The 16,496-nt window shown below is 44.2% G+C and overlaps 1 protein-coding gene across 12 annotated transcripts in view; it reads left to right on the forward strand.

Moving 5' to 3' along the window:
• Positions 1 to 213: 213 nt before the first annotated feature.
• RBPMS (RNA binding protein, mRNA processing factor) overlaps positions 214 to 16,496 on the forward strand; it is a 204,679-nt gene continuing 188,396 nt past the window's right edge. For all 12 annotated transcript variants that reach the window (XR_006058139.2, XR_009598671.1, XR_006058140.2 and 9 more), the window contains exon 1: positions 214 to 727. Coding sequence is in view for 6 of the 12 variants with exons in the window: in XM_060407185.1 (XP_060263168.1) it covers positions 662 to 727 (66 nt within the window). In the remaining 6 variants the exon portion in view is untranslated. The remainder of the gene's footprint in view (positions 728 to 16,496) is intronic.

A 16,496-nucleotide genomic window follows, 5' to 3' on the forward strand; every position in this document is an offset into this window, starting at 1 on the left:
CCTCCCCAGCGCGCGCCATCCGGCCGCGGGGCCGCAGCCCTCGGCGCGGCCCCTCCTCCCGCGGGGGGCTCTGCCGTCCCTCGTCCCGTCCCTCCGGGCTCCAGCCGGCAGCCCACGTCCAGGGAGGGCGGGGAGAGGAGGAGGGGAGGGAGGAGGGAGCGGGGGGAGGGAGGCAGGCGAGAGAAGGGGAGCTGCTCGGAGCCCGGACCTCCCAGAGCCAGCCAGGAGCGCGCACTCGGCGGCTCTCCGGGTCCCCGCCGCCCCGCACCTCCCTCCCGCTCCTCTCGGGGTACGCCTCGCCCCTCCTTCCAGCAGCTGCTACGCCCGCGCCGGCGGCCGCCCCCCAGCCCCTCTCGGCCACATCCCCAACTCTGCGGACTCACTCCCGGGACGCGCGTCCTCGCCCCGTCCTTTCTTCCTTCCTGCCTTCCCTCGCGCCCGCCCGCCCGCCCCAGGTCTCCCTCGCGGGTCGCGATTGTCTCCGTCCCCTCCGCGCTGCGCCGGCGCCTCGCCCTGCGCCGTCTTCCCCTCGCACTTCCTGAGTCGCCGGCCGCCGCTGCCCCGACTCCAGCCCGCGGCGTCCGGGGAAGGGAGAAGTGGGCGAGCGCGCCCTCGCCCAGCCCCGCGCCCCAGCCCTGCCCGGCGAGGGAGGACCGGGAAGATGAACAACGGCGGCAAAGCCGAGAAGGAGAACACCCCGAGCGAGGCCAACCTTCAGGAGGAAGAGGTACGGAGCGGCTCGGTGCCGGGGCGGGGACGACCTGGGACGGCGGCCGCGGGCTCTGCCCAGAGTGCGGGTGGCTGGCCGGCCGGCCGGCGGGGCGCGGGTCCGGGGGCGCCGGGCTGCGCTGGGGAAGGGGCACCGAGGGTTTGGGAATCGTCCTGGCGTGGAGACGCAGCCCCAGACTGCGGCCACGGGATGAGGGTGTATCATCGGAGAGTGTGTTTTGGTGGGTCCACGCGCGTCTGCGTGCCTGAAAATTGCGTAACTTTGAGGACTTTCCCGAGACCTCTGTAAGTATAATGGTCAGCTTTGTTTGCCCCGGATTTTAAAAGCGGAATCGAGAGCTGACTCCTGGGTGACCTCAGATGATTGGGACCCGGAGGGTCAGCACTTAGTGCTGGGTCCGGGGCTGGAAGTTGTGGGGTGTGTGTTTGTGTGGTTTAGGGAAGAAACTCGGGGAAAGTTCTCATGAAAAGACACCTTCCGTTCCCTGCCCCCCCCCAACCCCCACAGTTTCTATGCGAAAAGTTCTCGGTGAAATATCTTTCCCAGCTAAGGCGTTTTGGATTAATAGATAACTCATCAGCCGCATTCTTCTCTGATGAGTCAAAGACCCCGAACCTGGCTGATTAGGTTTTGTAAATTTAGGGGCGTTGCGGTTGTGGGGCGCAGCATGCTGGAGTTTCAGACTTTGCAACTCGCGAAGTGTTGATCCAGACTGTTTTAATAGGACTTTGACGTCTGAGCGTAAATTTTATGTGGTGCGTCCCTAACAACGGTAAAAATGTTGCGGCTGCAGAGCGTTCCTTTGGTAGAAACAAAACTCAGTACATGTCGGGGAACTCCTGAACAATCCTTTCAGAATTTTGTAGTTGGGATATTTGCGTTATCTTGTTAAATGGGGCTCTGTACTTGTAGGTGCATTATCTAGAACCCAGTAAACACTGTTTTCCGCCTACCTTTTGAAAAGCCCAGGAAATTGACTTCTGAAACATTCCAAAAGGAACTTAAGAGTATGTGTAGATGCAAGAAAGTATGCAGTCTAGATAAAAGCATTCTTACAGAAAGGTGAACTGATTTCTAAGCGGTTAGGGTGTTGAGATGATTATGGAAATACTATGTTGTGTGTAAACTAAAATTCTGATTGTGAAGCCCAAGGTTGCTGAGGACTTAATACACTTAAGCCCTCAGCACTTGTAAAATGGGAACTATTTAAATGGAGAAGACAGGAGAGCTCCAAGACCAAGCCAAATATTATGCAAAATAACACAAGATTTTACTCTTAACACAGTTGTTCGTGGGTGCAACCCAGGTGAAATGCTGTTGAGCCTGACGTTGCCGTCTCACCTGAGCAAATCGCCTTTATTATTATAAACTGTTCTGAAAAGCATTATTTTTACATGCTGGTTTTTTAAATTGCAAGTGATGGAATAGTACTGACATTTCTTCTCTTTCAGAAAGATGGAGACTTGAATTGCAAGTTCTGCTTTTTTTCTTGAACCTCACTGGCTACTTTCCTATTTTATTTTCCCTACCACTGAAATAAAATTTAAAAATAAAAGGTAGTTTTTTTTTTTAAATGCTGGAGTATTTTATTTTTTATAATTAATAAAAAAGGTAGCTTTATTTAAGGAGTTGCAATGGCTTCAGAAACCTTTCTGTTTCATTAGATTGGCGATCTGTTGACTTCTAAGGGTAAGACTGTATCATACATATGAAACCATCTTTCTCTCTTCACCAGAAAGAGAAACTTGTAAAAGTTCATTAGGGTAAACCAAAGACTATTTTCTTTTTTTTTTTTTTTTTTGGCACACCATAAACTATTTGACAGAATTAAGCATAGAAAACTCAGGTTTTTCTGTTTGACCCAGCTCAGCTTAACTGCCTGCAGCACTGGCCTGTTTGCCCAAACCCTGGGTGTCTTTATATGTGCGAGGTTGGGTGCCAGTAAAATCACAGGTGATCCCAATACAATGGCTGTCTCTTAACCTGTCCTATTGCCTTGTTAAGTCTTCCTTTATCAGGTGGAAATGGCCCGTGGTTCTAGAAAGTATCTGTCTTTATAGCTAGATACTTGTTATTTTAAAAATAAGGGGACAGATTAAAAAAATAGAACCCAAGCTGTACAAAAGATGGACTAGACAAAACAGATACACCGTGAAGGGAGAGGTTTTATGATGTTAAAAATTTGGTAAAAGTTGGCCTGAATGATCTCGATAATTTTGCCCTAATTCCCTGTTTGGGGTTTATGTTTTGTTTGTGAAAAACTCCTCCTTTTTTCCCCAACCCTGAAAGCCACAAGTAAAACACATGTGTTTGAGTCCCATTAATGTGCTCAGCAATATACAAAACCACCCAAATGGTCCTTTCCCTTGCCCACCCAGGGATCAGCAGTTTGTCCTCAAACACATTGGAAAGCCGCGGTGGAGGATTCCAGTAAACAGAACACACATATAAATGTATATACACAAAATGATGAGTGTTTTGTAGCTTCTGGTAGCCATTGAGCTGATGAGTCAGTTCAGTCATCTTTGAGGGAAAATAGTTCATTTCCTGGATCATCAGGGTTATTTAGACTTTGACAAAATCCAGGTTTTATTCTATCCCCTCCCCCTCATTTAAGTGTGTTCCTTTTATCTTCTGGTACATATCAGCGGCCCACCTCCTGGTCTGAGAACTTCTGAAGCTCACTCTGAAACAATGATGCTGAAACACTTTCTTTAGTTCCATTGCTAGAGTAGGAACAGTCTTGAGACCTAGGAGCATTTCTGCAGCTTTTTAAGTAGGGTTGGAAGTTTTTGAGACTGCTTTGGGTAATATTTAAAACTTTGAGGAAAAATAATTTTAAGACTTGGCTAGCCAATAGTGTGAGAGAGAGGATACATCTGGCTTTCTGGCTTCTAGTGTGCTGTACATGCGTATTCCTATGCAACTTGTCCCGGTAAAGAAGAACCGGTTGTCAAAATCTTAATGGCGTCTGAGATTTGCAAGGCTTCTGTATACATTTGTGTAGGGGCAGACAGGACTGGGTGACTGAATAACAGGGCAGTAGAGCTTTTCTTACATAGCTTTACAGTTAATAGCTTTACAGTTAATAAAAAATTCCTTGAATTTACCTCTACTTTTGGACTAGACATTCTTCTCTTCAAATACTTCACACTTGACAAATTTCACTACTGTTAATATGTAAGAGACATAACTTTTTGGCTTGAAGTTCTGTATATTGCAACAGTCTAGTAGTAGATATCGTTTTTGATCCCTGAATTTTCAAAATGGAAATCAGATAAATAACTTGGTCTTATTTTTCCTTTTATGGTATGCCGTTGGACACTTTTCAGGCTGATTACAAGTCATTTCTAAAAGGTGTGTTATTTACGTCGAAGCACTGGTGTTAGTTTTCTCCTTAAATTGCTGTGAACGTTCTTTAAAACAAAACTTGGCCTTGTTGGAATATTGATCAAAAAGATGTTTGGCAGATGGTGGTCAGAAATCACAAAGTCAGGTGTTCAGAAGTTTAATACAGATCTCTACCTCGCATTCTACCTTTTAAAGTGCTTTGTAATTTTTCCCAAATAACTGGGGTCATGAAGAAAATTGTTTCTGATATAATTGGCACAGAGAAATGTGTGGTGGTTTGATGCGGCAACCTCAGGTTTTCATTGAGCATTAAGATTCATCAGTATTTTGACCTGGGGAAAAATACAGAATGGTTTTGTACAGTTTAACCAAGTTTGGAGTCTGTTACTCCAAATCAAATCAAATACAGTAAATTTATATTTCAGTCATAAATAGGATTTGGTGACAGCGTTTTGGATGAAAATGTGATGATTTCATAGTAAAATGATGCTGCAAGACCACTGCCAATATGGCATGCCCTTAGTTTTCCAGTAGTGGTTTTAAAATTTCTGTGATAAACCCTGACACTCACATGTAGTCATCTGTTTCTAAGGGCATTTGTGTGTTTAATGCTCTCATTGGAGATGCTTTCATGTAAATTTTGCAGGTTCATCTTAATTTTCCACTTTGAGGATAGAACTGTGACTGGTGATGGGGAATAAAATGGGAATTCTTGGGCGCTGCGATGAGGGCATGAATTATTGCGGCTTTCGGAAGGACTTTGGCGGTCTGTGTCAAATTTTCAAGCCCTTTTATTCCGTGCTTTTATTTTTAGAAATTTACCCTAAGGAAATAAGCATGCACAAAGATTTATTTATAGGATATAGACATAAATAGTCTGTGAATTTTCACTAACAAGGAAATTGCTAAGTAAATGGTTGTGTAATTCCTCAAAGAGAATACTATGTAGCCATTAAAAGCCACATTTTAAAAGAATGTACCTATGTGTATTTACTTTTTTTGGGGAGGTGGCTTAAAACATTTATTCTCTCAGTTTTAGAGGCTAGAAATCTGGAATCAGTGTTTACCTCTCTTTGAATGCTGTAGTAGAGAATCCGACTTTCTCTTCCAGCCTCTGGATTTTAATTAATTCCCATGACATTACATGAAAAAAGTAAAAATAAAAGTTTGCTATTATGTGATGCCAATTCTTAAAAATAATTGGATATGAATACAAACAGTGTGGTGGATTACAGGTCTTTGTATTTACCTTCTGTTGCTTTTCTGGATTCTCTAAATTTTCTGTAATGAACATATAGGCACAGAAGCAGTTCTAGGTCTTTGCTTAGAAGAAATCATTAAATACCCTTGCAGTATCTATAGGTGTCACAAAACCATTGTTGGCCACGTTTCATTTTGCTCGCAAGCCTTGCCCCAGGAATCAGGCCTCCATATCTCAAAGCATGTTTACCTCGCTCATTTCCTTGTCCTGTCTGTTCCTAGTGATCTTAACCTGCTGTCCTTGTTCTGATGTTCTTTCTCAATCCATCCACACGTACACTGCTGGATGCTCTGGTGCCCAACTTCGTCAAGACTTGGTGAAGTTTAAATATGACCTTCAAGATTGCTTTTGGTGCTCTGTAATATTCTGCACACCATTTATTTCAACCAGTTTTCCCCTCTTGGTCAAGCTTGAGCTGCTTTCTAGGCAAAAGCCAAGGTTCAGCCTGCATTTTGCAAGATCCCATCACCTGAATGTCTTATCCCAAAGAGATGACTTTCCTCAGAATTCCAGAAGTTATATTCTTCTAGTTAACTCGTGGATCATTATCTTTAAAAAAATAAACAAACAAAAAAAAACCCTGCCATCTTACCAGAGTATTTCTAATCCCCAGCACCTCCCCAGGTAAGTACCACCCATACACACTTAAACCTGTGTGCACATACAATTCTTATAAACAACTTATGAACATAGGAAATATCCTTACTGGTAGGAGTGGTAGTGATGACCTTGAATAGGTAAACTCTCAAAAAGCAGCCACTTAATAACTTCATGTGCAGTTTAGAGTCTGTGAAGGATGGACCCCCCACCACCCTCCAAAGTGACCTCCCCAACTTGTCACCTGCAGCCTCCCTTTGTGCCCAGAGGCCAGTGTGCCTGGTCCATCTAACAATGTGGGCCCGCTCATCTCCAGGTGCAGCTGGGTCTTCACTGTTAGAATGTGGTGTCTGCTGTGGGATCCGTTCTGAGCTTTTGGACCAGGGCTTCTGGGAGCTCCAGTTCGATGTGAGAGAAGCATTCCCAAATGAGCCTGCTCTGTGTGACCTGTGTGACTGCCACTTTGAAATGTTTGTGTTCTTTTTCATTTGGCACCTTAATGTCTGCCCGGGGGTAGGGGAAAGGGAATGCAAATGGTCCTCTTGAACAGTGCTTGCTTTGGTGAAAGGAAAAATTTAGGAAGGAATGAAGAGAATGAGCCTTAGTAATAGCTGGGGCAGAAGTGGCAGCCTGGCTCTGTGGGGCCTGAGGCCAGCTGGGACCAGGCCTTTAAAGTTGATTGGAGGGTGTCATCGGGAATGACCTTGTCTGCCCTGTGGGGATAACTTGCACTGACTCACGTGGGTCCCTTTAAGTGTGGGGAGGATATTGCAAACCACTTCAGTGTGTTGTGTGTGTTGGGGGCAAGTGGGGAGTGCTTGACTGCAGAGCTGGTCAGAGCAGAGTTGCCTAGTTTGTGGCCTGGTCATCTTTGCTGGGCGTCCCACGTGGCTCAGTGGTAAAGAATCTGCCTGCCAATGCAGGAGACTCTGGTTCGATCCCTGGATCACGAAGATTCCCTGGAGAAGGAAATGGCAACTCCCTCCAGTATTCTTGTCTGGGAAGTCCCATGAGCCTGGCAGGCTACAGTCCATGGGGACGCAGAGTCAGACACGACTCAGCGACTGAGCACGCACACACATCTTTGCTGAGTGCAGAAAAATGAAAATTCTGAACTACTTGATCCTGGGAAATTTTCAGAAATCTTTTTAGCCATTCACCCAGGTAAGAATTATTAACTTTTGAGTATTTACTTTGTGCCGAGTACTGGCCAAGCACTTTTATATGTATCTTGTGACTCATCCCCACAATGAGCTAATGTAGCGATCAGGGCAGTGATGAAACTCTTTCTGTGGGGAGGTGACTGAGATCCTGAGTGCCTTGGGACCTTGAAGGTTCTGAGGAAGCCAAGACCTGGGACAAAGTTCCGACTCTTAAGTTGCTCCCAGGTTTAGTGGAGAGGGCCTTGTGTTCAGTTAACTGAGACAGTAGTTTGAGCTGGAAACCAGTCAGCACCTTAAGGAGGGAGAGGGTCATGGAGCTATATCAAAAGAAACTTTTTAAAAAGAGAGGTGATACTGGGATTTTTTTTTTTCCCCAGCTGAGGGAAGGATTGAGGCATTAGGGGAAAGATGGTTCAGTCAAAGGGATCGGGCCTTCTGTGAAGATACAGAGGCTTAAGAGGTAAAACAAGCAGGGGAGAAAGGGAAGTATGGGTGATTGGGGTGGGGGAGGGATGGAGGAGTCCCTTCCATGCCAGGGACCAGCACGCTTCCTGTGATGGGAGTGGACTTCTGTGCAAGGGGGACGTGGCATCCTGGGAGGTTCCATTGCGGAAGTGGATGCATTAGGTTTCAAGGCTAACGCTGCAGGAATCCTGCTCTTAAAATAAGACAGTAGCTGCTGGTGGTGACTGAGCCTGGCAGGGGCAGGAGAGGTGTTCACGGGCTGCAGTAACTGTCGGATGCTCTAGAGAGGAGACTGGGAGCTCCATCCGTGGAGCCTCTTGGGTTTCTCTTTCGGATGATTAGCTGCGTGGTGGTTGTATTTGTAGAAGCCAGAAAGTTTACCTTGAAAGGGGAAGAAAAGGCAACCGGGAGGTGAAGAGGTTGGATTTGAGATGCAGAGGTCTGATCTTGCAAAGAAATTTTCAGAACAATTCAAGATTATGTGGGACTTCCCTAGTGGCTCAGGGGTAATGAATCTGCCTGCAGTGTAGGATGTGGGTTCAGTCCCTGGGTCAGGGAGATCCCCTGGAGGAGGGCATGGCAACCCACTCCAGTATTCTTGCCTGGAGAATCCCATGGACAGAGAAGCCTGGCGGGCTACAGTCCATGCATGGAGTTTCAAGAGAGTTAGACATAACTTAGGGACTCAACAATAACAAAAAGATTATGTAGCTGGTCATCGAAAAGGTAAATATGAACTGAGTGCCCAGAAAATTGGAGAGGGTGTGGGACCCCAGTTCCTAGGAAACTTGCAAGGGTAGGCAGCAAAAGATGGACAATTGACTTAAAATTGGAAGCTGTTTTCTTTTAAGGCGTGGGGCGGGGTGAGGGGGAGAGCTGGACATTCTCAGAAAAAGTTAAAGCAAAATTTTAAATGCACTCTCAATTTAGGAACACAAAAATGTCTTGCATATAATCTGCCTAGTTATACTAGTGTTCAGTGTACTTAACCATTTGAAAGGCTGATTCGGAGGAGCCTAAGAAATCTAGTTATATATAGTGTATTTCATATCCTTTCATTTTTTTCTTTCATCAACAGTCTTTGAACATTGTTTTCCTCTAAAATTTGCAGTTCATGCTTAGGCTTTTACTTAAACTTTTCTTTTCCCAAACCTTTACCTAGAAGGGACATAAAATTTGCAAATAGGTTTGGAAGGTAAAAGATGGAAGGCGTGGAGAGGCTTGAGTATTTTTATAAGAAAATCCCAAATTGCTTTGTTCTTTTTCATTTCATAGGGGTTGGGGGAGTTAGAATGAGTCTTTGGCTAGAGCCCAAAGTCGTCTCTTCTGTGGGTTATATTTTCAATTTATTCATTTCGTTTGCTGCTTTTTCTGCTCTCAGCTAAGTGTCAGCTTGTGAATAAAGAAATGCGGTCCAGGAATTTAAGAACAAACAATTGTGTTTCTCGTAGGTTTTAACCCTACTGCAACCATTCTGATGCACATTATGTAGAATACGGGAGTTAAAAAAAGGAAATGGCAGTAATAAATGCCAATCACGCCAAGGAAGATGGTTCCAAATTCCAGGGTGTAATACAGTATTGTTACACAAATTTAAAACGCTGAGGGGTTGCTAACACAGCATAGCTCGGTTCTGTCACCCCCCTCAGACTTTGCAAAGATACAAAGAAATCTAGGCATCTCAAAATCGTAGTGTATCTCACGAGCCCACGAAAAGAAGTTAGAGACTAATTTCTACTTCCAGTTAATCTTTACTTCTCATGAGTTTTTTCCCTTAAACTTTCTTTGCTTTTCCTAAATTCTTATGTCACTAGGTAGATATGCTGGCAGGTGGCCAGCTTTATTCTAAGAAATTTTTTTTCCTCAAATCTCCAGGGATCCTGTTTTGTGAACATTTATTTTTCTGATGCCCACCTGTAGGATGGATAGTCTTGGCCTCATGAGAGAAGGGATGGCTCAGAAAGTGCTATCTTATTACAGAAGTATCAGAATTTCCTTTGTGCTCAGAGGGGAAGTGCTACAAAAGTGTAATTACTTTACCCAGCATGTGTGATTTGCAGGCCTGAAAATGTGCGAGTTTCCAAAAGCATCTGTTTTTAAATACAGTATCCCTCTAAGCCGGCAGGATGTGTTTTGGGCCAGGGAGGGGACACACACACAGCTCTCTCCACTGTGACATACACTCACACTCCCTGTCCTGTCCTGTGCCTTCCGTGGGATGCTGGGTGACGAGAGGCTGAAAGTGTCGGTAATTGCTTCTCTGGGCCTTGCTTATCCTGAGAAGAAACACAAGCTGTCCTGGAGTCCAGTCAGCCTCCCCTCTGCCAGATCACTGTGTCCTGAGTCTGCCTTCTCACCTCTCTACCCTTCTAAGCCTGTTTCTTTCTTTTCTAGGAACTCCAAGCATTTTCCCAGCAGTGAGCAAAACAATAAAAAAAGGTCAGAGTCAGTGCTGAGACCATTTTTGTTGCAAACATATTTTTTTTTAGTCTTCACAGGTATTAAAAAAGTTGGAGGGATAATCGAAGATCAGGTGCATGGCTCCAGTATAATCAAACTTATAAAAGCATTTATGGATTCTTGGCAGATTGATTCACTAAGCATCTGTGGACTAATGTCGTCTCTTTTAAGCACTGTGCTTTTCGATATTTTTTCTTGGAGTATAGTTGTTTAATGATGATGTCTTACTTTCAGGTGATTCAGTTATCCATATACATGCATCTACTCTTTCAAATTGTTTTCCCATTTAGGTTATTACAGAGTATTGACCAGGGTTCCCTGTGGTGTACAGTAGGTCCTTGCTGGTTATATATTTTAAATACAGCGGTGTGTATACTAAGTGTGTACTTTAGCACAGCGTGCACTTTGACACAATGAGGTGTTCTCATGTTTGGGGATGAGGAAACTGAGGCTCGGAGAGATTAAGTAATTAGAGGTTTTATTTGCAAGTGGTGGTAGGAGCTGAAAATCTCTATAGTGGTATGTGAGGTTCATGTAAATCTGGGCCTGCTGGTCTCCTTGACCTCATCCACCAGGAGTCACAGCTTCATTATGCTTCAGCTGCTGGGCCTTACTTAAGTCTCTCCAACATGCCAAACCTGTGCTGCCTCAGGGCCTTTGTGTGTGCTCTCCTTTCTGCCTGGGAAACCATACACCCAGGTATGAGGCAGCCTTGTCCTTCTCATTCATTCAGATCTCAGTTCGCATGTTACCCAGAGGGACCTTTGGGTAACAAGTTCAAATGAGCCCCAAGTTCCCAATCACTGCCAGAGTCCTCTTATTTGCCCCCCAGGACTTCTTCCTCACTGATACTACCTTGTGTACTTGTACTGCTGGAATGTGACTCTGGTCTTATTTAAGGCAGTAATTCCAGTGCCTAGAACAATGAGTGGAACTGCCCAATACATTTGTTTGTTTGTTAAATGACTGGAATACAAACCAACTTGTCAAATTCTGAGGCCTGCGATACACTCCATCGTCCTAATCCTTTTCCAGCAGTTTTTCAGTTCAGTCACTCATTCGTGTCCAATTCTTTGTGACCCCATGGACTGCAGCACGCCAAGCTTCCCTGTCTATCACCAACTCCCGGAGTTTGCTCAAACTCATGTCCGTTGAGTCGATGATGCCATCCAACCAGCTCATCCTCTCTCGTCCCCTTCTCCTCCTGCCTTCAGTCTTTCCTAGATTTTCAGCATTTCCCAGCAGTTTTTAGATTAAATCTTAACGCTGCCTTCAAGATGATCACTTCTCGATTCCCATTTAATTACATCAGCAAGGACAATTAGCACGTGCTTTTAAGCCAGAAATTTTGGATGGCAAGTGATGAGTCCCATGGAGATGAAGAGGGTGCGAGAGAAAAGCTGATTTTCACATGTAAAGGACTACTTCCCTTTGTCCAGTAAAAATGGAAATCGAATACATATTTCCACAGAAGCAGGAGTGAAGTGTGGGCCGCCCAGAGAGTGATAAAGTTGAGTAGAGCAGGGTGACTTGGATTCCTGCTTTGTAGATGTGCTGTTGGTTTGCAAAGAGTTAATGGTAACAGCCCAGGTGGAATTGATTTGGAGATAGACACACAGGCCTTTGATTCAGTCTAGCCTCCAGCTCAGAGAGCCTTCTCTGCTTTGCAAAGTGAGAAGGCAAGCAATGCAGGGTGCTGTGGGCTTTAGCAGGCCCTGTCCAGCCTGTGAGCACCTGTGTGGAAGCCATGAGGCCGCCGCTAATCTGAGCCCTATGAACCCTTAGGGAGGCACCTCACAGCCACTGGTCAGCCTCACAGACTCAGGAGTTGCTTTTATTCCCTGTAAAACACAACAGATGACAGGTTAGGATGAAAGAAATCCAAGTCATCCTTACTTTGGTCATTGGATTGTCTGTTAATCGAGCCCACGAAGGCACTCATGAAAACGCAGGCCATTGGCATATTCTTGTTTATGGCTTTCAGGTCCAATACTTGAGCCTGAACAGACTTTTTATTTTCCTAGTTTTCTTTTTGGCTACCTGTGTGGCAGGTGGGATCTTAGTTCCTTAACCACTGGGCCACAGCGGAATTCCAAGAGCAAACTTTTTAAACTTTGCCGTCATCCAGTGTCTGACAGTCTTGGAACCAGTGGTATATAATCTTTATAATAGTCGATTCTTGACCAAATAAATCGTCAGTACTCTCTAAGATCCCCTGGAGAAGGGAATGACAACCCACTCCAGTATTTTTGCCTGGAGAATCCCATGGACAGAGGAACCTGGAGTTGGACACTGAGTGACTAACATACACGTTGAAAAAAATTGTTATACCTTTTTTCCCTTTTGTAAAGGACCTAGGACAAGTCACTTAAGTATCTTGTTTCCCTAACTAAAATATAGAGGTGGAGAGACAACGCTTGCTATGCATTCAAAGAGCTGTAAGTTTTTCTATTTTATCCCACTTTTCATCTCCTCTGTGTGATGCCAAGTGCTGTGGTGGCCCGCTGGCCCAGATACATCCGGGGTGGAGGGGGAGAGACTGTTTGGGAGGAAAGGTTTTAAGCCTGAGATTGTTTTGTTTTTGTTTTTCTCTAAGCAAATCAGTGCCTCTTCTGGAGAACTGGGTGGGAGTTTCTGGGTGTGAGCTAACGGCAGGAAATGACCCTCTCTAAACAAAAGGACTCTTTAAGGCCCATCCTGAGTCTTTGTGTTTCTCGAGGAGGGGTTATGCAGAAAACCAGAGCTAGGAAATTAATCTCTGCTTTTAGCCTTTGTAAGCGGGGGAGGGGAGAAAGAAGAAGATTCCTTCCCTGCTCGCCCTCCTAAACGTCCAAAGGGCCCGCCAGTACCCACTGAGTGCCAGAGAGGTTTAAGAGCAAGGCAGCTCTTTGGGCCAGTGTGCCTTCATGCCCACAACACGCAAAGAAAAACCAGGTTGGGCAGAATTACACTCACTGTGACCTTCAGCTTTAACCTTGGCTTTCAGCTGCCGCTTGAAAAAATCTATCACCAGCAAAATGCAGAATGGGGAAAGGAGAAGAAAGGAATATTTTGTATGATCTATTAGTTGGGGTGCTGAAGTTTGCTAAATAACGTGAACGTCGCTCAGTCGTGTCCGACTCTTTGCGAGTCTGTGGATAGTCCATGGAATTCTCCAGGCTAGCATTCTGGAGTGGGTAGCCTTTCCCTTCTCCAGGGGATCTTCCCAACCCAGGGATCGAACCCAGGTCTCCAGCATTGCAGGCAGATTCTTTAGCAGCTGAGCCACCCCCATAAATAAATCAAATATTTGAATACTACATTAACCACAGTCTTCATTTTTCTAAATCTTGACAGAGAAGAGCCGGTGACTTCTGCCAGTTGATGAACACAAGGCTAAGCTTTTCTGTGTTAGATGGCAAGCCCCTATGAAGAAGTGTTGGGCCTTGCCCCTGCTTTGGCATGCTGCTGCTCTTTAAAGTGACCGTTCATTGGATTCATGTATCTGTAGGGCCGAGTCCCTCTGCTGTTCACCTGAAACTACCACAACATTGTTAATTGGCTATACATCAATACAAATTGATCTTAATGACCATTATATCAATATTTACACTGCAGGATTCTGAATTTATATTGCTAGGAAAGTGTCGATAGTTCTGTCTTATCAAAAATTATTTTGCTTTTACAAATTCTTGCTGACTTGCAGCAATGAACTTCTTCCAGGCACACCACTTTTATTTTTTTTTTAAAGGAATATAAATCTTCCACTAATAATTAGAAACACATATTTTGTTGAAAATGGTTTTGTGGTTTTACTTCATTTTCAGAGTGAAAACGACAAATATCTTCTCCAAGAAACTTCCTCAGCCTACTATTTTAGGCTTTATATTGTAACTGTATTTTTAGAAAGGCCTGCCGATGTGTTTGGTGGGTACAATGTGGTGGGGTGGCGGCGGGGGGGTGCGGAGGAGGGTAGAGAGGTGGATTCTGTCACAGCACCAGACACTTAACAGAATCGCAGAGATAAGATTAAAGCCAGTGCTTGGATCCCAGAATGAAAGGATTTTGTCTGGATGTTGCATGTGTTGAAAGACTCTGTATCTCAGATAGGAACTGAGTGTAGTATCATTGTAAATTCCAAGGTTTACAGGGGAAAACTACTCTTGTTAAATTCTAGTGTCTGATGCATCAGGAGGTTTTCTCATTTTCTTAATAAACTTGAGAGAAAGGTTACTATTGTAGTGTTAGTAATTTACAGATAGGAAAATTACACATTGACTTAGATTCCTTTGGAGGCTTATGGTATACATTTGGCATGTGTTTTTCATTTGCGAAAGATGACTTATTTTTCAGTTATTATCTGTGGAACATCACTTGTTGTTTTTACAAAGATTAAAATACCAGCGATGATCTGCTCTCTGCATTTAAGCACTTATTTAACTACAATGTCTGGCCGGCCAGTAGAGTTCTTTACATTGAGAACCATCCTGGAACCGTCCTGGGGGTGACTAGGACCAAATTCCCAGCCTGCATTTTTTACACAGGTTAGTGTGTGGTTTAGCTGGATTTTGAGAATGAAGCGTGTCTGAATGTATTGGGTGGAGGGACAGTTCTTTCCCCTAGCTCTGTCCACTGGTGCAACTCCTGGTAAACCTTGAAACAAACTGAAAATATCCTGATCAGGAATGTTCTTGGATGATCAAAAGGAAGCGTCTTGCCAGACCGGCATCTGTTGCTGTTTGGTCATAGTGCACCCAGCCTGCTGACGTAAAAACAAAACAAAAGCCAGTAGGGAGGGAGCAGAGAACTCAAAAGTACGCGTGGGGCTTTGAAATATGGTGAGTTTCTAGTTTTGGCAGATGATCATTTGAGAAGTTTTAACCGTTAAAGTGTCCCTTCTCCCTTCCCAAAGCCCCCCGGTTTTAATGAACAATTAACTAGTATGAAAATTGCTCTTTATTACTATTATAAATCATGGGTCATGATTATACAGAAATCCTATTGGTCTGAGCTTATTCTGAACTGTAAAGTGTTTTTCCTTTTGTTTAACAAGTCGTGTTTCTAAGTCGTTGTCTGACTCTGCGACCCCATAGCCTTTAGCAAGCCAGGCTTCCCTGTCCTTCACTATCTCCCGGAGTTTGCTCAAACTCCTATCCGTTGTGTCAGTGATGCCATCCAACCATCTCATCCTCTGTCACCTTCTCCTCCTGCCTTCAGTCTTTCCCAGCATCAGGGTCTTTTCCATTGTGTTGGATCTTCCTGTCTGGTGGCCAAAGTATTGGAGCTTCAGCATCACTCCTTCAGTGAATATTCAGGGTTGATTTCCTTTAGGATTGCCTAGTTTGATCTCCTTGCAGTTTAAAGGACTCTCAAGAGTCTCCTTGAGCACCACAATTCAAAAACATCAATTCTTTGGGGCTCGGCCTTCTTTATGGTCCAACTCGTACCTTCATTCCCAGGTGGCACTAGGTGGTAAAGAACGTGCCTGCCAATGCACGCGGGTTTGATCCCCGGTTTGGGAAGATCCCCTGGAGGAGGGCATGGGAATCCACTCCAGTATTCTTGCCTGGAGAATCCCATGGACAGCCTGGCGGGCTACAGTCCACAGAGTTGCCAAGAGTCAGACACGACTGAAGTGACTGAGGACTCAGCACTCACATTCATACATGACTTCCTTATTTACTAATAAAGTCAGTCCCAGGTAAAAGCTTGGGTGCTGCTCACAGCAGGAGACCCAGGCATAGAAATCCAGCAACTTGACCTCCATTGGGACTGACATATATATATTACTATGTATAAAATAGATAACTAATTAGAGTCTTAGAGAAGACGAACAAAGACGGGGCTACAGACTTATCCACTGGCATGCAAAGATACTCATAATGTCAAAAGAAAATCAAATGTAACTAAACACTATTATGGTATGATCTTATTTTTGTAAAAATAGAGGGGAGTGAGTGTGTTTATACTCATACACACAGAAAAGCATATAAATAAGATATACACCAAAATATTAACACTAGTTGTAGAGGAAGGAATTACAAGATTTTAGCAAAAAGAAAATTTTAACAAATTTTATAGCTTTTTTTTTTGCTTACCTTTATATTTAAAAAAATAAAAGATTTTATTTTGGGGGCAGGGAGAAGTGAAGAAATTTGGACCTACCCAATGTCATCCAATTAAGTCAACAAATGGTTTATGCATTTTGGTAGTTTCAGTAATACAAACCAGATAAATTAAAAATCCAGTGGAGCTATTATTTTAGTGTTGGAAGAAATGACTGCAGTGTTAAGTGTATAAAAGGATTTAAAATATGCAGCAGTAACTTTTGTACACTGAAGCTAAGCTGTGGCCCATTACAGGAGTGGGGGCCACAGATGTCCAAAATAACAACAAAAAATGGAATTAACATCCTACAGCTTTGGACAAAGGAAACCACTCCAGGATTATACAATGAACAGTATGCTTACTCTTCATCCCAAACCTATTT

The sequence above is a fragment of the Ovis aries genome, chromosome 26, assembly GCF_016772045.2.
Source record: "Ovis aries strain OAR_USU_Benz2616 breed Rambouillet chromosome 26, ARS-UI_Ramb_v3.0, whole genome shotgun sequence".
NCBI lineage: Eukaryota > Metazoa > Chordata > Mammalia > Artiodactyla > Bovidae > Ovis > Ovis aries.